Source organism: Labrus bergylta, chromosome 3 (assembly GCF_963930695.1).
Source record: "Labrus bergylta chromosome 3, fLabBer1.1, whole genome shotgun sequence".
In the NCBI taxonomy this organism is placed as follows: domain Eukaryota; kingdom Metazoa; phylum Chordata; class Actinopteri; order Labriformes; family Labridae; genus Labrus; species Labrus bergylta.
In genome coordinates, this window is record NC_089197.1 from 21,310,073 (window position 1) to 21,331,449 (window position 21,377).

The following is a 21,377-nucleotide window of genomic DNA, read 5'->3' on the forward strand; positions in this document are numbered from 1 at the left end:
TTGGCTTTTTTATTTGTAGCATACTGTAATCATGAACACAAACACAGTAGGGAAAAAATGTCTTTAAGTAATGAAGATGACATGAACATAAAATATATTACAATTCTAAAATTCAATATTATAGTTCTTGAAACTTAAGAGGTAGAATACAATAAGTGTAAACTTCATCCTACTCCTTTTTTAACATGTATTGTTTGCTTTGTGTTGAATATGCTTGCTGAAATTGTTGTTTAGGTTCACCTCATTATCATTTATTACTTTTTTTCCAACTGTTCCTTTTTAAACATGATCGAAATAAAGATGTTAATCACTCAGTCATTTTAGTGTGTAAAATAGGAAGCCCGTAGAGCCAGTGCTAAAAACTGCAGTTCCTCCAGTGTCCACTTGAGGCTGGCTGCAAAAGCCCCAGAAGTCACATACACAGCCATGTTGAAATGCCTATTGTTACAACAGAAATAAACAGGTTTCCAGCCTGGTGGTATTTGCATATACGTATGCTTGATTGATGTGACTGCAAGTAGGCATGTTGTAGCTGCTATAGGTTGAGAGTCGAGCCATCACTTGGCTTAAAAACGACTGGCCTTTCTCAAACTGTTCTCTCCACTCTCCGGCACAGAGTTAACTCTGTCTTATGTCATGCCACTAGCTGACCTACACACTCCAGATTGAACTTCTTGAACCCCTTCACGAGCTTCTGTTTAAGGTGCTTTTTAAATGGCCACATGGTGGGGCTATGCAAAAAAAATAAAAACATTGTTTAAGTGAATGGACATATTCAGATATCCTGCAGAAAGACGTACAGTCTTAAATCCTCTCACATACCTTATTTTTAGCAGCAGTTTTGTAAGAGAACTACTCTGACAAACACAATCTTCTGCCCAACAGTTCCCTTTGTGAACTAAATTTAAGAAAGAGCTTTTACTGACTGTCAAAGATTACTGAAACCTCGGGTCTTTCAGTTGTAGCCTTTTTTCTGCTCTCAGTAAAATATTTTTATTAGACAAAGTTGTACCTGTCTGCACTTTCATTACATAACTTGTATTATTTTGCTGGTACCTGTTGGTTTATCTCAAGTTTTTGCATCTAAATTTATAATATCTCCCTCTGGTGGTATATTCTGTTACTGCAGTCATGTATAAAATATGTCCTCTTGCATGTGTATCAGGACCAATATTTACAGTCTATGATCAGGACCATAGATCAGGACAGTTAAACCTAAAATGGGAATTGGCTCCATCTAGTGTTGATCTGAGTTTCTTTTTTACAGATAAATGGTTAAATGGATGTTTTCTCCAGAGGTCCGCACGCGCACCCACACACACTTTCTGAGTGAAAACACACTGTCCTGATTGCGTTAACACAATATTTTCTGAAATGTTTAATTGAAGCAATAACAAAAGGAGGCAATATTTTAAGATTTATTCAACTTCAATATTGCATACATACAAAGTGTCTAGAAAGCTACAAAATATCTACTATTATCAAGAAGGCATCATAATGTTACGGAGCAAAGACAAGACCATAAGCAGAACACAGACACATCGCAGAGCTTCTTTTCTCACCTTTTTCGCCAACATTTGACTTTGTCATGGATACGGAAAGATATCACACATCTGTACCAAGAAAAGCTAGGATATCGTTTTATACAAAGCACCTTTTTACAAAAACGAGTGTGCACACAAAACCTAAATGTGTGTTTGATGACTGTATGTGAGCTCTGTGAAAAATCACTCTCAAGCTGCAGTCTGAAAAATGGTCAAAAAACATAAAAGGTACCAGTACCTATACTCTGCAGCAGAATTACAAATAACAAAGAGCTAAACTGCTGATATGGTTGTAGCATGATTCCTCAACGTGGCTGTTTTTATTTGTATTTTTTTAACATGGCCATCTTCTCTTCTAACAGTTCACCACATAATCATGCCGTTGGACGCATCAGTCCTGCTGTCTTAAGTGTTATTAAAACCATGTGTCCAAATGTACCAGCAGTGCAGCAGCAACATCTTTTCCATCTCAGTGGGCTTTTAACATACAATGTCATCACAAAACCAAGTACAACTGTATACAAGTACAATAAGAAAACAGGAATATTGGACTAAGTGATCAATAAATGTGAACAGATACACAGGGTAAACATAAGTAGAAGCCTATTCAAACTCCACAGTATCCACAGGATTGTGGCAGAATACTGAATGATCAAACTTTTTCTGCATCCACCAGAGACGTTGTCTGCAATTACTCAGAGCTTCTTCCATTAAAATACTTGACATGATTATACACTTTTGAAAGAAACTCTAAGGGTTTGAGTAGTTACGCTCTTTGCGGTGAAAATGTTAACTTCGATGGCCTCGTCCACACGATCAAATACCAAGAATTTCAGGTCAAACCGCATTAAAACGTTTAAGATAATTCAGTTCTCAGAATTTTGTTCTCTTCATTTTCTTTTGAAAGAGAAATGATAAAAACAACTTTTGCCATTCTCTCTTAAGTCAACATCACTGCTGCTTCTGCATCATCAAAAGTATCATAGTGATGTTCAGGTGAACTTTTACATTGTGTGGTTTGTGGGACAGAGAAACCATCATATTCCATAAATCAAATCAGACACTTGAACCTGCAAGTGTGCACAAAGCATAAGCTGCAGTGTTTTTTTTTTTAAATATGTTGACACTGCATGCAGTCAGTGGCTGTACTTTATCAGCAGGTCTTTCACTCTTTACCTCAAGCCAAGAAATTCCTCAAATATGTCTTTTGTGAACTAATTTCACAATAAAATGTAAATGAATATATTATTTTTAATTTGACCATTAAACAGCTATCTGTTATTACAATCCTTTAAAAAGGCAATGTGGTGATCGGTTTTATTTGTCTATTTTTTGGTCTAACAACATTTGATTTTTAATTGATTTTATTTGTTTTAAGCTTGAAATTTATAACCGAAGGCACTTCCTTGCTACCAAGCAGGACTTGAAAAAAGAGTGACTCTATCTCTGTATTTTTGGTATTTGACAGGAAAGGCAGTCAGTCTATGTTTATGTTTAAGAAAGAAAAAAAAACTGTTAACATTTGCAAACTCAATTGAACAAAGTGCACTGCCTCTGAGCAGAAACAAAAAACATATTTTTCTAGGAGTGTACCAATGATAAGAAACAAGATCTCACAAAATGAAGGATGTACCATACCTGTAGTTAGTTGTTTAATAATTTGTTACCTGTTTTTATCCACAACACTTGTTTAAAATAAAAAAAGAGATCATGTTCTCTTATATTTTAAGGCACTGTACATCTACACTTTGGCAGATGGTATTGTGAATTTCTTACACAACATATAGTCTTTCCCGTGTAGAGATCACAGTTTTGGTGGCATCTTTTGGAGTTCACACAGCTTTAACGTGTAGTAAGGCTGGGGATCAGTGTATAGGCCACAGAAACCTGTGAATAGTGTGAACATGAAGGCAGCAACACTCTGGTTTGGAGTTGTTACACAGCGATTCCAGAGGGGGGCAGTATTCTCTTTAAAGGGGGCAAAGCTGCAGCAAACTGAACAAGGCCTGCTTTTCTACAAGAGATTTATGGAGTTATGTTTATTCATACTGTTGACCAAAACCCCGGATCTAACAGGACGAACAAACTCAGAGCAGGAAGGGGGACAACCTGCTTCTGGACAAGTCTGGTTCCAATGATTTCAAGCTGTACTTTAACTTGTCTATTAGTTTCACAGAGCTGTTTGCAGCAAATAAACGCTAAGACTTTCTACATAATGGAGCAGAAGCAGACTCAATGATTGTTTCACAGTGCATTCATTTGATTGATGTCTAAGACCTGGAGTGCTTTAACAGGAATAAATATACCAATGAAAGCTAGAGGTTTGTTTTTTTAAGAAAAGCTTATTTATCAATACTCATGACCTTGCTTGCACCTACTACTGCTTATGTAGTGATGTGTTCGCTTTGTTTCTTTGGAAAATCTCTTGGCTGTGGTTACACGTCTGTGTATCCACAGTGTGTATGCTCAGATAATGATGAAGTACAGGCATAAGAAACACACTCAAACATATTACACACACCACACCAGGCTGCTGATAGAAAAAGGCCAGCATCCGCTTTTTTCTTACTCTACATAAAGAAGCAGAAGACAACAGACACATCACCATTTACCAAATGAGTCTAGTCAATTCTTTAAGCACAGCCACATTTATACCAAACAGAGACCAACTCAAACAAGAATTCCCATATTTAAACATAAAAACATCTGTACCGCAACTCACAGCTGCAGTCATATAACAAACACTTTATATTAAAACAATATTTGAAACAACTGATGTCACCCAATATCATGACCAAAAAGCATTGTGGGTGTGACTTTCAGGTAGAGGCACTGCCACTTCTTTTTTTTTTTTTTTTTTTGAGGTTGATAAGTCTATTAAAAAGAGGGGAGGTTGAAGGCTTGGGTCGGGGTCTCATTCCTTTACCAGTCTGTAGATATGATGTTGGGCGCCGTGCTCGCTGTTTGAAACCTCAAAAACACACGCCATACATAGCAGCGTCTCCTGTGTGTCCCTGTTTGTCACCACCTGCAAGAGAACACACGGTCACTCTCCAGCAGAAGAATACTTTGTGTTACTGAAAATGAAGAGTCCCCGGGTTTTAGAAACATCAAATAGAAGCTAAGGATTACTAGAAGTTGGTGCTGATTCTTTATAATCTAGAAAACTGAGCGGTGTTTGTAAGTGTTTTTTTAATTGTTCTAAATGTGACCTCATTTTCCCCTAAGAAGGATGTTACATTGAGTTGATGCACTGTTTTCTACTGAAGAAAACATTGAATAAACTTCAAAGTAACTTGGCTTGCTTAACATTACAAGGCCATGCTATCCATAAAAAAACACATTAGTGGTAAAGGATATCATTGAATTCTTTGAACACATGATACAGCTGAAGTTTAAAACGTACACTTAATTAGCTGCTGCTAAGGATATCCACTCTTCATTACGCATTACAGTGAAGCAGTGATAAAAGGATTGCCTATTATATTTCTGTATTAGAGCTCTCAGAGCACACAGCTCACACACCAAGAAAAACAAAGAGGGGACACAGAAAATTAAGATAAGTGGCATTTCACTCACAAATTAATATATTATTAGGCAGCAGGTGAACATCCTTTACTTACAAACTGACAAACAAGTGCTGTAATCATCGGATCTGTTAAATAACCTAAACAGAACTTCACTTAAACTATCTCCTCCTGCAGATCTCAGAGCTTCTTCAGACAGTCCTACAATATTTTCTTCATCTTTAATCACGATACTTCTGTGAAACAAAACATTAGCGTAAAAAGTATAGAAAACTGTTTCTATAACAAGTAAGTCTTAACATGCCTTTTTACGTCCTAAGTGGTGCTGAATAATACTTTAAGACCCCATGTGACGCTAATAACAGCGGCCCCTGCCCCCTCTTATCCTCCCTTTCCCCCTGCAGATAATGAGGCTTCTCACACTGACTTTCATCCCCTGTGGAATGACAGCAATGTAGCAACAGCAAGAGGAGCTCATCTGAACGTTCAGTCCACCTCCCAAACCCTGTTTTTATAAAAGCCACAGACACAGCCTGACGTCAAAGAGAAGAAGAAGAAGAAGTAGAATGAGAGTCCTGAAGAGGGAGGTTGCCCACTCAGGTCACAGAGGTGATTACCAATAAGATAGTGAAGTTCTCCAGCACACTGTTCATCATGTATTTCTCTGGCAGATGTTTTAGCTTATGGATGAAGTTGATCATGTATTCACACATGGGAGACCGGCTTATCCGGTAGACAAAGCGTCCGTTCTCAAAGCGTGCATATTCAGTCTGAGGAAAAAAAGGAGGGATAAAAAAAAAAAACAGGAACTTGAAAAAACACATACATATAGTTACTGTCACCTTTTTAGATATTCTTCCACTTCACAGGAAAAGAGAGATCAGGTTCATACCTCAACTTTCTCCACCACCTGCTTGCCAAAGGAGCAGACCTTTGTTGAACACGTGATAGTCATGTTTTCCGAGCTCTCGTACTGACTGGTGACTCCATAGAAAGATCCAGAATCATCTTGAACGTTGCAGTTCAAGTCAGCCTGAGAGAAAAATGGGAAAATTTACAGGCAAGTAATATTTGAATTGAATGCTCGGTTTGCTGCAATAAAATAATCCAAATGGGTTTCACAGATTTTGGGTTGAACTATTTAAGGATTCAGAATTTCATATTGTGTCATTTCAAAAATACTTTTTGAACAGTATCATTGATCCTATTGTGTCATTTGAGTGTCGGCGTTTTCAACCCCAGATGTTCTATGGGAGTTTAGATAAATGAGATAACATGATACAACAGTGCAGTGCTTTAAGACATTCCTGCAGCAGCTACCAGCTGAAAAGTGAAGCTAAGAGTGAATGGTTGTGAAACAAATCCTTAAACAATGACAAAAAGAAAAGAAAAGACTCTACAATAACTGATTCCACGTTTTGGGACACTTGGGGGCAGTAAAATGACTTAAGCATGAATATGTCATCACCAGTTACAGTGAGTTGATAGGACAACGTTTAAAACACATAGTTATACTCATTTTAACGTCCAGTGGTTCCAGGGGAGCAGTTTAAACCAGAACCTGGTTTTGTATATGACATTAATGGAACACAGATATTCACTCTCTTACAGCTCTGATGAGAATAATAACAGCTCTTTAGTCGCTTAATGTTTCCTATTTGAAACTGTAACATCGAGTCTTCCCCAACAGGTGAAATATTATCCAGAACATATCAAGCTGAAGACAGCAGTAGAATCCAGTGTAGTCAACTCCCACAATTTCACATTAGAATTAGATATGTGATACCTTTGAGATAATCTTATTTAATAAAGATGATATTTAGAACACAGATTATTTAAAAAAAAACAATATTGTGATGTATTTTCTTAGTTGGTATAAAATAGCAATGAGGAGTTTACTGATTCCTTGATTATTTTCAGGACAAATGGCACCTTGAAACATTTAGTAGACATAAGTAAAAACTGAACACATTCTGAAAAGTTACACATAAGAACTTGTTTGCTGTAGGAAATTAGAATTTGATTACAAAGTCTGAAATGTTAAATTGAACTCAGCATTAAGAATATCTTTGTAACTGTCTGAGCGATGTCTGGATGGAACATATTCGTCGCATATCAAATTTGAAAATCTTGGCCACATCCGAATAAGCATGTTAATGTGTCCATAATGGAAACGAGATTCTAAAGAGGATTAAATGAAGTTGCGTCAAAAGACTGATTTACAAGGTTGAACAGGGTCTGCTCCTGGAGGGCAGCCTTTCTATGCCCCAAACATCCTGTTCATTATGGTTCTAAAAAGAGGAGACATCCTCCTACAGCATTCCCCTCCTTCATTAAGCAAAGCAGTTATACTTTCATTATTGTGCAGATTTTGCCTTTCATTTGAAATTTAGATTGGCCGGTCACTTCAAAAGGAATTTGAGGGGACTTGGTCCAAGTGCATACGGACCTACTTTGTTGCCTGCCGCTAGTTAGCATTTTGCATCAGGGATGAAATACATGCAATGTTTAAACAGCCATTAGGAGTGCAACCAGGTCACTCCATTGTTTGGAGATATTACATTGAATTAGTGAGTGCTTTGATCAAAAGCTCTCCAGCTATGCAAGTCCAAATACAGCCGAGTGCATTCTGCAAACATTAAGAGAGCAATCTTCTCTGTGTGGAATAATTACAGCCAATCATTAAAGAGCAACCTGAACAGACAGGAGTCTGCATCAATGTGCACAGGGCTACAATGATATTAAGACACGTCATCAAGCTGTCACTTCCTTACTATATTATATCACACTTCAGTTCTTAACGATGCAACTAAAAAAGTTCACTCACCCAGAATTTTATGAGGAAAAAGGAGTTCTGGGGACCTTTTCCATACAGCTCCTTCAGTCCTCCTTTCTTTTCTGGGAATTTGTCATAAATCTGACGAATGTCCACCGACTCCAGCAGGGCGTCACTGTAGGAATGATTTGTCTGACCGATGTGTACAAAGAGGTGCTTGTTGTACTGTAAGAGGAAATAAACAGAAATAGAAGCACATTTCAAAATACAGAGATGCATTTCATGTTTTACCTTTGACAAAATACCTTTCAAATAAAATAAAACTCGATCCTGTCTGAAAATATAATAACCTCACAAATAACAACGTAAAAATGATTCAGAGCAGCATTGAATATCATTATCTTGAAAGAGAGGTTCACTGAGACAAAATAAGCCAATTCTGAAAAGAAAAAAACCCACTACAATAGCATGTGGAAGCTGAAATTATACTGGTCACATTACACTCTGATGATGAGAAATAGCCCCATGCAACGCTGCTTTTTATTAGGCTGTCTGCGTGTTTGTAGGTATCTGATTTTATTTTATGACGGACAAATTAGATGACATCATTCTGCTTCACTAAAGCCAAAAACAATTTCGTCCTGATTTGGATTAAACCCCCAGAATTTTCCAAAAAGAGGTCTCCATAGAGGTTACTTCCACCAACAGGAATTACTCTTGATTTCCATTTTAAGGATGTCAATACCTAAAAAATCTTCACCTATCACACTACCCAAAACAAGATTGATTCATTTCAGAATAATCCCCTTTTTTTTTTGCCATTTACAGTGTTCATATTTGATCTAACCCCTCCAAGTGACTTCAACATATCCTCTCAAAATATGGTCAGGTTGTTGTCAACACTCATATGAATGTTATTAAAAGATTGAGCCGCCCCAAAGAACATGGCCATGGCTAGGTATCAAAGTTTGATGTTTACAATTTCAGGAGTTTTCAGAAATTTTCAATGGACATTTTGACAACATTTTCAAATTCAAGGGGATTTTATTTTAACTGAAAATGATGTTAACTTGAAAAATGTCAGTGCAAATATTTGAAATCTTTTGGGAATATTTAAAGTGACATAATGGCAAATGAAAAATGTCATAAACTTATACTGAATTCTAATGATAATTACAATGATAATCAATGATATTTTTTGGAACTTTCAGGAATTTACATCACAAACTTTTGGGAATTCTCAATGGAAAATGTATAATTCAGATGAAATTGTCAAGAGGTGACATTTCTTGAAAAATTATAAAATATTCTGAACAATTTTCTTCAATATTCTTTTAAACATTCATTAAAGTTCTCATATAACTTTCGACATTTTTTATCAAATATTTCTGACAATTTCAAAAGGAAAATACTTATTAAGAAAGTCTCAGAAAATATCCAGCGGAAATGTTTGAATCTCCAAAATTTCTAATAAAATATTCCTAGAAAGTTCTGTTGGGCCACGCAGGCTTAGGACAGTCAAACAATGGACTTGGGCCTGCACCTCTGTAAAAGCCTCATTTGAATTATTCACTGAGATCACAAAGAGGCCTAAAATGACTCTTAATCCCAGAATCCCCTGCGGTACTTCACACCTACGCGTGAAGTAAGGGGGGGACCGGAACCTCTCTCTCCTCATTGGAGGGGACCTGAGGTAGACCCCCCATGGAGCAGGCCAGGCTACAAAAACTCAAAGACTTCCATTGTTCTTTCTCTTTCCACGCGCTGACTTCTAGTGCTCGGAGACACAAGCTCACCTCCTGTTTCTGCAACAATCTTCCTTTGTTTTAAGTTTTTTTGGCGCGCAGGTAATCCGCGGCCGGCAGTGTTCTAAATTCCGAGCTCGGATTGTCCAGTGAACGCATCTCAGTTTCTCGGAGAGCGTCAGACTATAACAGATTATCAGAAAGATAATGGTCTTATTCCGTCCTGCAACGAAAGGACATCAAAGGACATCTTTCCACTCGACGGAGAACAAACGAAGCCGCTCTCGCCGTAAGGGACCCTCGCCGCCATCAGACGCCTCTGCACCAGGACGGACAGAAGATCTGCTCCATCGCTGGACTCTTTTCCTTTCACCAATCGTGGACAAAGCGATTCACAAGTGAGGCTTAATTAGGTCTGGGCAGAATTAGCTTTAGAGAGTGTTTTTAACAATTGTTGATCGAAGCAGAAACTGTAATTTTTATCTTTGTTGGACCGCTGCGTCCTGAGTTTTAAGTGTTTAAAACTCTTGTTGTTGTTTCGGACCGCTGCGTCCTATATGTGTTCAGCATAACAGCTTTATAACTGGGTATTACTCTTCTGATCAGAAAGGCCAGTGTAAGCTGTATTAACTTGAATTCGGCCATTGGTTTGTTTCTGTGAATGAAGGGAATTACTCCGAGTTGTGGCGCGGGAGTCGGACTGTGATCCGGCCTCTTCAGGCACGCATTTCTCTTTTATTCTCTTTTATCCTCTTTTATTTCCCCTTCTACAAACATACACACACACACATATTCCCGTGTAAACGTACATCTGTAGACCAACTCCACCACCGCGCCATTACGCACAGAGATCTATACACTCGCGGCTATCCAGACGCCTCAGAGACACAGATCGTGAAGGGCCGAACTTGGTCTCTTTTAGACCTTAAGGCCACATTAGGCCTTTGTTAGGTGTGCGCCATCGGAAGGGCGACCACGTGGGACGAAGTAATCTTCCCCCCCCCTTTTCTCTCCCTTTCATCCACACACGCACGCACGCACCCAGGTCTTTGTTAGGTTTGCGCCTCACACACACACACACACATTCACACCCCTTCCACAAGCCTTTGCTTGATAATGTTTGTTGCTTAGATTAGTTTATAATAGTTATTTGTTTAATTAAATTCATTGATTTGGGATTGATGTTGCTTTGCTTAAATAAATTCTGTTATAATTTAAGAGAGCAGTTGTTTGTGGTTACTGGTGTATTTGCATTGTGATATAAGCTGGGTGCGAAGGCTTTGTGTACGGATTTCACGCCTTCAATTTATTAAATATAGTTATTCATTATTAATAATATTAGTAATTAAATAACTAATTTGAGACTGATTTGAGTGATATTTTGGTTATATTTACCTGATTACAGGTTGGTGCCCCAAAACGAGATTTTATTTATATTATTAATAATTAAGTATAATTATTAAAGAATATAACCAAAGTTGACTTGATACAACCCCGACAGTTCCATTGAAAATCCCTCTAATTTTCCATTTCCAAAATTTCCTGAAATGACCCAAATTTTCAATTGAATTTGTTTTTTGAAAAGGCCTGAAAATTTCCTGAAAATTCCCAAATATGTTTTTCAATCTTTTTGGATTTCTTCTTTGAAATTCACGAAAAATAAACCCACCCCGAAATAAAAACATCAAAGTATCATCCTGTGGAATGAGGAAGGATGAACTATAACATAAAACTTTTCCATTCAAAAGTTTCCATTCACTCAAAATTTGATAAAGAAAAGCACTTTTGATAAATATATTGACGTGAACATGTCTGTGGTTAAAATGTGATCATAGTCAAAGCCCCCCTACTCTTAAAAGCCAGTCCTGCATTTCATGTTCAATCAGCTCAAACTTTCACAGATGCAGACAGTCTCAGTCTGAATGGATCTAATTTGGGTCATGGCCATGGCACCACCCACTGGTACACACAGTCACAGCTGCAGCACACCCTGTGGCTGTGACAAACCCCAACATGCAGAAAAGGTGCAAGGGCCTGTTGATTGCTGCTTTACTTGTTTAATTTTATAGCCAGAATGCTTTACAACTACTAATACTTTTGAAAATATATATATTTCAAGTATTCATTTTTGCAAAACGCTTGGTTAACACAATTTGTAGTTTTTAATAGCCGCTGAGCATTATTTTGTATTTCCTAACATAAAAGAACTACTGCTGCTTCAAAACAAGAACCCTCAGCCTGGACCTCCAAAAGATTATTGCTGTACTATTAGAAAAAAAAGACAGAAGTATGTTGTATTTCTTAAATTTTTTAACTGAGAAGGTTCGTTTTTTAAAAACTCAAATCCATGATGCATAGCAGAAAGCAAAAAGGAGAGCAGGAACATCAGAGAACATTTGATTTTCAGAGGTTTGGTCTCCTAGTCGTGCTGTTTGAAACTGTCTTGTGGTGCTGCACACTGTGAGTTTAAAAGCTCACAGAGCAGCCTCTCAAGCACATAGCCTTTAGGGCAAATGCAACAATTTTAACCATTAGGCTGAATGTAAGACTAATGGCTGTTGTCACAAAGTATTTTTACCAAAAGGAAATGTGGACAAACATTTCTAAAAAGCTAGAGCAAACAAGATATTTGGGATTTGATTATTTTTAAACTCACATTCAGTGAGTCTGTCTTAACTGCAAAAATCTCCTTTGGCTTGCATTTTAAGAAAGCGATTAATAAACACTCCATTATTCCTGCAGGTTTTCATGCTTTGTGTCCCTACAGGCCAGGCCTCTTCCTCTCAGCTTGTTTTGGCCTCCTCTCAACTGACTCTGTGCCTGGGAAAATGTCCTAGTGTATTCACACAGGAAAGGAACAGATAAGATGTAGGAATGAACAAATGAGATAATGATTTTTCATGCTATTGTATAAATCTTTACTCACTGAGTCTGGGTCTCTCTGCTGCTCTAAGAAAGCGGAGAACTCAACGAGCCGGAGTTTCGATGTACCGATGGAGCGTCCCTGCCATGCCGGTGCCGTTGGAGCTGCTGTGGGCTCGTAACCTGCAGTGACAGCACATAATCAAAGATCCATCCTATCTTTTACACTACACTACACCATGAATTTTAACATCTGGATACTGTGCTTTTAACTAGGTTCATTTGGGTAAAACTGATCTTCACATTCCAACATGAACACTACTCCCCTCTCTTGGATCTACTCTGCAAATAAGGATCTCTGAAGGAAATATAAGTGGGTACAAAGTATTACAACCTATTTATTTATTTGTTATTGCACTAACTCCAGGCACATTTTCATCTCTATAAACACTTTTGTTTCAGAATAAACCAATCTGCTTATTCCCACTGAATAAGATAAACACTCACTTGAAATGGCTGTTGTGACTGCTGGCTGGATTGGGTAGGCTTGCTGGGTGAAAGGCTTAATACTGGAACAGAGAATTACAAAGTGTTAGCACAAACATTATTATGAGTTCACTGCTTCAAAAGAGTTCCAATGGTGTTTTTCCAGCACCTAAAGTATTGTACTTACTCTTGTGAGGATCCAGGCTGACCGGCTGATAACATACCCTGCCATAACTGGAGAATTAGATGTTTAAATAAACAACAAAGAACAAACAACAAAATGCATCCAATTGTGAGCAGCTGTTGGCAACAAGATCAAACTGTCTCCTAGCTCCATGATCCATGCACATAGTTATCTTGACTACCACTCCTTTTGATCATGTGCTTATCTGATGGTGGCATTTGCGCGAAGCTGTGGTGTGTAATGTGATTTGGCCCGGGTGCCAGGGTGTTTGGCCCCATGGCTGCCCTGGGTGACGCTGGACAGGAGGGATCAATAGCGGGGTGCCGACGAGGATCTTACCCCTGCTCCAGGGAAGGCTGGGCGCGGGATGCCTGGCAGTCCCAGCTTGTTGTGAATAGCCGTGGCAGAGACAATCTGAGCCGAGGACATGGAGGCCATGCTCTGGAGGGCTTTGTCCTTCACTGCCTGGTCCTTTAACAGCAGTCACAAAAGGCTTAGCACTCACACAGAATGGGCGAGAGGGGAGGGGGGCTGTGTTGCAGATGTAGCAACAAGCACACTCCAAACAACACGCTGAAAGCACCACTGACATCTCACACAACAGTAAACAGAAAGCAGGTTAAAAGAAGATGCATTTCTACTTTGCTATTAAGTGTAGGCTTCTTTTTAAAGGAATGTACCAAACAATTACAACTGAATTCCAACACACATTGCTTAGCAGAGGTATGCACTTAGCAAAAACTAATTCAGCAGCACTTTTACCAAGGCTGCACTTGCCTGCATGTCAAAACATATCTATACAGACAATTTCTCCAGAAAATATGAAGGACACTAATCCCACTTGGGTAAGTGTTTAAAGTTTAGGATCCTTTTTTTTAATGTTTGTGCAATTATTTGGCAAAAAAGAGATGTTAATTATTGTATCAGAAAAGCGTAGCAGAAATGCATGCTGATGTGGACAGAACTGTTACTATGCATTCTTTCTCTGTAAGTACTGCGGCAGAGTTCACACTAGCAATCCCATGCACACTGACTGGTGGCAGACGTTAAATGTAAGCATGCTGGCAGCTGATGTTGGTGGAGCAGAGTTAAGCTACAATATACATACATCAACAGTGTAATGGCATAAAGAGACACCATTAAACTGGAAAAGATGGGACAGCAGCTCATGCGTCACTAAGGTAGGAGCACATAGGAAAACTACACGCTGAATGACGAGGCAACCAAGAATGATAGCAGAAAGAGAAGAAAAATACTTACCATACTTGTGACCTAAATGCAAACAAACATGGTTTCATTGTAAATGGTTATTTCATTTATTTTGACTCATTCAACATATACATTTTAGCTGTTAAACTCGGAGTCAATAAAAAACGTTATATTCCATACAAAGTACAACACAGATGTGTCATGAAAAAAAAAAAAAAAAGATTATGAATGTTTTTTTCTTTCAAATGATCTTTGGTCCCTGAGGATGTCTTGCTCTCTATAATTTGATACACTCTGATCAAAAGTCTTTACTACAGAATAGAAACATAATGACTGTTATTTCACTGCCACAGACAAGACCAGGAACAGCAGGTTTTCATTGATACCCCTTTCAATGAATGGCACACTCCTGCTTCTCTTTGCCAACAAACTCTCATTTGCTTTAAGTGACAAAAGACAGGGATTCTGTCTGTTTTTCTTCAGAAAGCTGCCTTTTCCCCTTAAAAAAAACCCAAAACAACCCACATTCATGTGTCTGCCTGTTTGACTCTTTCAGTTTCTCACAAAAACAAACTCTGCCACACAGATTAATGAGGGGGTCATTAATTTGTGTTGAATACTGGGAGTGGGGCAAAGTGTGAAAGTCAAAATGTATAGTCGACTCTCCAGAGGACAATATCACAGGGATGGAGAATCCTTTACTTGGTAGAGAAAGATTACATCAGAAAATACCTTAAATAACAGGTCAGTTAATATTCAGGATAACTCCTTTCACAATCTTTCATTTTAATCTGCAAATCTGAAAAGGTTTCTACTGTGAATTGAACATTTCCTTATTGCTGAAATAAATGGCAAGAATACTCTGAAATGACGACATCTGAACTGGGAGGAAGAAAAGCGACTGACAGTTCCGACTTGGTGAGACTCTGGAGTTATCAACGGATTGAAGGAAAGCAAAGAGGGCATTTCAGAGGACAGCCAGCCGCCATCCCACCGACATCCTTGAACCTTCTGCTCTCAGCCAATCACACCAACAGCCAATGCCAACATGCTTCCTCACATCTGTACTCTTTGGATAACTTAATAATTAAATATGTTCGTTATTTAAAATCTGCTTAACATCTTATGTTAGCATGCTGATGCTAGCACACAGCTTAATGCACTACTGTACAACTGCTTCAGAGCACTGCTAGCACGACTATAGATTCTGTATAATGTATTTTATATCTTGGCCATGAGAAAATACACACACAAAAAACACAACTAATAAAAAGTCATTTAAAAGATACTTTTTCATTTTTCTGTCTGTTATGTGTTATTAGCCAATATACAGTATGGTTCTTAGATTTAATCCAAGTCCTTGGTATTTGTCAGTATGTTGTTAAAATAGCAAACAAACATGAACTTACATAACATTTGCTGTTTGTTTAATAAGAATCCAATTTTTAATGGAAATTAAGAAAATGTTTTGACTTTATTTATACTAAGTCGTGAATTTGCCGGTAATGAAAAAGTAAACAAAAGGAGATGAAACCAAGTAGACAGGACAGTGACAACATGTCAGAGGATAGGTGAGAGAAGGTCTGAGAAGATTGGGGGAGTGTACAGAGTAGACTACAGTCAACAGAGGAATGTTTTGGGTTAGGGTGAATCAGAGCAACAGGCATTCACTCTGTTACCCCGGGAAACAGTCAGTTAGGACACACAGCAACCAACAAGCCCAAAAGCAGAAAAGCGCATACCTTTAGCTTGGAATGAAACTCACGAGATTTCCTTCTGGCAAGAACCTGTATGTGACTAGACACCTGCGGGGGAAGGGAGGGGAGGAAAACAAAGGAAGAGCCTGTAACCATGGCAATGAAAAGCCCCCTGCAACTGGGCAAAGCCAGACGTACCTTAATGGCAGCTTGGATTTCTCGAACTTTCTTTCTTGCTAAGACCTGTATGTGACTAGACACCTCGATTAAAAAAAAAGAGAAAATGGAAAATAAAAAAACAAGTAGAAGCAAAAAATGCACAAATTAATACATTTCTTTGTTTACAAAAAAAACCCACTTGAATGTGATAAGGAGCACAGCAAAAGCATCTCCAAACCACACATCAGATTAACAGCCAATAATGCGTTATGTTGTGTGTTGTCGTCACTTAAGTGAACTGATTAAGGAGGATGCAGGCCCCTTTAGCTCCCATTAAGAGAACCCAGATGTGATCCGCTGTGTGCTGAATGACAATCGACTGGTCTAGTGATCTTCAGGGAGCAAGGCGAGGCATTTCACCGGCCAAGTTTACACCTGACGTTCAAACTGTTTGAAAGGGTTCAACAATTCTCACATGAAACATGCAGCAGATTTAAACAGAAGTAATGGCTGTTGATGACAGGCTTAGGGTCTATGGGTTTGTGAAAAAAAAAAAAAAAAAAAAAAAGATGATGTATGAGAGAGATGTAGGGCTTCCTCTGCAGGAAAAAATGTATCTTTGTAAAAATATTTTCTTTAAACATGTCAAAAAAGAGAAATGCACAGATAAATGGGCAGACAGGCAGATTTAAAAGCAGCCTGAGGAATAAGCACATGTTGCCCGGTGTAACAAAGCTTTCATTCTGATTCTGTATTTTAAGGAGAAGAGAGTGAGAGAGAGAGAAACCACACAGCCTCTCTGGTCCTGACTGATCAATTCACACACAGAGATCGAATGTTTCTGTGTAGACACTGGCTTGTTAAACCACGGTCATTCAAGTCATGATGAGGAGGAGCATCGGCCAGTGGATAACTGAAGTACCATCAGAGTTATTCATTTAATAACCAGTATCCTTTCATTCATCTAAGTACTATAAATCCTACGAGAGGAACACAACAGAAAGATCTAAATATGTTTGATTTATTACATTTAAATGACTTATTACAGCACAGACTAGTGTTGTAGTCAAGACCACACTAATCGAGACCAAGACATGCCCGAGACCAGAGTGCTCCTAGACCATTTAGGGGTTGAGACAAAGTCAAGACCAAGATCAAGGCAGGGCGAGACCGAGACAAGACCAAGACCATAATGTTCAATGAAAAATCATCACAAATTAAAAGAGCTCTGTTTTTTTGATTTAAATAAATGTGACACACATTTCAGTTTTCAAAGCACCACAAAGCAAAAAAAAAAAACTAAAATCTGAACAAGTTGGTTCATTTAATTTCTCGTCAAAGATGTCATTTCACTTTTTAAAAGCCACATTCACCTGACAACGCTTTTTATATCTTGATGTTTATCTGGTTTTGCCAGGTGAAAGTGGATTATAACAAGGGTAAAGAGATATTTTTGACTCAATATGAGGTGAATAGGCTCGCTAAGATTTGAGTTTTTGCAGGTGCCTCTCCTCCTGTCGTCTCCATCCACTCCCACTCGTGTGCAGGTGGCGTATCACTCACTTAGACCGTGACACAGAGAAGGTTGCAGCTGTAGAAACGTAACTACAAATGAACTGAAGTTATTTGTTGTTTTAAAAAGGGGCCCTTTTCTAATAATACATTACAGTTTGATTCTGAAATCTGATCCCAGCTCTGTGGTGAGAGTTATGTTCTGTAGAAAACAGGATGCAGTCTTCAACACTGACTACAGCAGATGTTCTCTTTTCAGATCAGAGAAGATAGCTATCTAAAGAGGCCTTCACCTTTTACTCAGGCTAAGAACATGTGAGGGGAGAATACTGGCACCATTAAATTTAAGAGGCAAAAAATGCTTTTATAGTTACTGTAAATAGCTCCCTCATTGTACTTAATGAAGACTATATGTTCCAAGTACGACAGAAGACACATCAAAGATAAGCATTGTGTTTTTCTGTATTGCTTTGTTTATCTCTTGCACAAACAAATACAACAATCTGCACACATACACATGCGAATGCCATTGAACACCCATGCAGCTGAGACATCTCATCAGTGCTGTAGTACTCGAGTCCAGGACTCAGACTTGATGCAACTTGAGCCCTAATTTTTCAGGACGTGTGACTTGCGCACTACAACTCGAATTCGAGCATTTACTGCATCTGTATTCAGAAGAAGTAGAGGAGGACTCCGATTTATCTACTGTCTAACTGTGTTTAGGTTTTTTTAAGGCCCTATGTATTTATTCAGTTTCAAGAAAGGCTGACACGTGTGTTCACCTGCACATACTTCACTTGCCGTCTTGTTTACAGCTGCTGTAAACAGCTTCTTTCATCTTTTAAAGTAAATAGCTGAAGGAGACATTCATACAAATAAGTACGACACAATAAAGGGATCCCTGAAACTTGAACCGCTCAACATACTTTACAATAATAAAATTATAATTTGGCTCTGCGTTTTAGTAATGTCACTTCCTCTAATACTGAGGTATGGATTAAACATAAAGACTCAAAGATAATTGAGCGTTAAAGCTCGGAATAGGAGCATTAAATATCATCAAATTAACACGTTCATGTGATTAAGTGAAACACTGGAGTCCATCTTGGAACTTGTCTCATTCTCAAACTTGAGTTCTTGGACTCGGTTAATGGTGACTCAACATGGACTTGAGCACTGGGGACTCGAGACTCAACTTGGACTTGAGGTTTGGTGACTTGACTACAACACTGTCTCTGGTCTTACTTGCTTACGAGTCCTCGTCTTCCCAGTCCGCAGTTTGATGTATCTGGCTATCAGCTCATTTCGACCTGCCGAAAAACAGGAAAAGGAGAAATCAGTGAAAAATGTCAACAACAAAAAACATTAAGAGATGAATTCAGAATAAGGAGGAGTGGAAATTTTGCAAGAAATATTGTCAGTTGAAGAACTAAATCATGACTTCAGGTTTGTAGCTGTAGTAAAAAAGTGTCTTTGATTCTTCTTGTTTCTTCGAGTCATGGCTTATTCTGTTCACTACGGTTGTTAGTGGTTGTATTGTGTGCTCAAATTAGAATATTTTCTAATATTTTCTAATTGGACCAAAATGTTCTACTAATGAATCAATCAACAAAGACGGCGACACAATGTTAAGAAAATGACTTTTCTTTGTAACCCGTCACAAACTGTTCTGGACCCTTCTGTCACTGTATCTAACATTTTATAGCACGTCTATATATGCAGTTTAGCCTTTCTCTAAAGCATGAATGAGTGCAAAAAGAATACATTAATCAATAGTTAACAACTGCTGTTAATTCCCGAGAAAGGTAAATGAATAGTTTTTGTTAAAAAAAATATGAAGTGGATTTGATGTTGATTTATTTCAGTCCACAAATATCCGACAATATAACAGTGACACCGAATATTTTCAGTAAACAACGGTTGTTTTTGCACTTTTCTTTTTTTCATGATGTATTTGTTCAAAAACCTTTCCAGGAAGTAGTCATGGAATAACACAGAAAGCTCTAAATTATAAGCTCTATAATCATATTTCAAGTGCATGCAAATCAGTTATCAGTTATGTGTATATCTCTTAAACAAACCAGATCCAGTCTGCCTGTGAAAACACCATGTCACATTAGCATGAAAAAAAAAACAACCTCACAGCAGCACAGGCTTTCAAATTAATCTAATTCAATCTCATTCTCTTCAAAGCACAACGCTTTGAAAGGAAACAGACCTAGCTGTTCATACTATTACAGAAGATAATGGCAACTGAATATATTGGGCTTAAAACAGTGCAGCTCTGACTAAATTATAATTAAAGCATGGCTTTATACAGATTTCCAATTAACAACGGCTCCAAACATTCTTCTGCCCTCGGCTCTGCTCTATTTGCTGTAGCAATGCACATGACCCCTGCTTAGCCCTTTCATATGGTAATAACATGCCGCCAACCAAAACTATTACACAAATTATAGGTAAGGAGGCACTCTAATTATGTGTCCAGCTGTAGCCGACCAATGCCATGGATCTGCTCAACTCCTCCATGAAATGCACCAAACCTTCATCACCATGACACATTTTTCTACATTCACATCATTATCAATTAAGGGCCTCACTTTTGTAATGACACAATAGGACTGCAGCGTACCACACGTGTGCTAATAAGCCGTATCGTAGGTGATCAGAAGAAAATGCATTTTCTATGAATGGGACCTAAAACAAGAGTACATCTCAGACGCATGAAAGCAGAGGATATAAGACACGTGTTGAATAAATCGAGAGACTACCAGAGAACGCTGATAGTGGTTTGGTTATCTGATGTTGCTTGTATTTGAAAATATACAGGATAGATAGTGCAAAGAATCATCTACTCACGGCTTGTGTGTGCTGCTCAACTGTGATTAATTAAAGAACGTGTTGGTCAGAGTATAGCAAATAAAATCACTATCAACAACATGAATTCTCTCCATACAGAAACAAAAACAATAACAATTAATCACTGTTCACTTGTTGGGGCCATAAAAAATAGCAAATATTGAAAATATTAACCTCTCAGATTACGGACTCTCTCCAATTTCTTGTTTTTGTGTTTCCATATAAAAAATGCTGTTTTAATAAGAATTTATTATAAAAATGATAATCTTAAGAAATTATCTAAACTGGCTTGAGAAAAGAAAAAAACCTGAGGCTGCTTTAATAAAGTTGAGTTATGAGTAATTAAGTTGTGAAATTAGGATCCGTGTCCACTCACAGCTTGTTCAGCGCCCACCACCTCAGTTTACTCTTGCCTTTATACGATAGGACAGCAAAAGAGAGACATGAAATGTTGGGAAGTGAGAGTGGGGGATAAAACACAGCAAAGTGCAGAGGTCGAATTTGAACCCAATACATTGGGCGCACGCTCTAACCCACAACACCACGACCTCAATTTCCAAACACTCCATACCTGTGCTTAATGTTGTTAGATTACCAAAGTTGGCTTTCCGCACTTCTGCCTCCCTGTGACTGTTACGTAATAAATTGCTCTATATGTGTAAGGGGGGGTACTTAAATAACAAAAAGATTGACAGCTGTGTTCTTATCTCCTTGTGTTTGTTAAATTGAAAGCACATGCATGTTGTCCCCAATTAGCATAGGTAAATGCCCATAAAAGGGCATGAGTGCAGGGCCCTGCAGACACAGAGACACA

The 21,377-nt window shown here is 38.2% G+C and overlaps 1 protein-coding gene across 8 annotated transcripts in view; it reads right to left on the reverse strand.

Moving 5' to 3' along the window:
- Positions 1-1,404: 1,404 nt before the first annotated feature.
- The window catches only part of tead1b (TEA domain family member 1b), a 51,692-nt gene continuing 31,719 nt past the window's right edge, over positions 1,405-21,377 (reverse strand). For 2 of the 8 annotated variants that reach the window (XM_065952938.1, XM_065952939.1), the window contains 11 exons: positions 18,950-19,014; positions 16,076-16,291; positions 14,385-14,396; positions 13,464-13,595; positions 13,128-13,174; positions 12,962-13,023; positions 12,519-12,637; positions 7,899-8,072; positions 5,964-6,104; positions 5,689-5,841; positions 1,405-4,572 (listed from right to left, as the gene is read on the reverse strand). In XM_065952938.1, coding sequence (XP_065809010.1) covers positions 4,459-4,572; positions 5,689-5,841; positions 5,964-6,104; positions 7,899-8,072; positions 12,519-12,637; positions 12,962-13,023; positions 13,128-13,174; positions 13,464-13,595; positions 14,385-14,396; positions 16,076-16,291; positions 18,950-19,014 — 1,235 coding nt within the window. In that variant the 3' untranslated portion in view covers positions 1,405-4,458. The remainder of the gene's footprint in view (positions 4,573-5,688; positions 5,842-5,963; positions 6,105-7,898; positions 8,073-12,518; positions 12,638-12,961; positions 13,024-13,127; positions 13,175-13,463; positions 13,596-14,384; positions 14,397-16,075; positions 16,292-18,949; positions 19,015-21,377) is intronic. The other 6 variants (XM_065952941.1, XM_065952942.1, XM_065952943.1 and 3 more) reach the window with 6 other exon arrangements.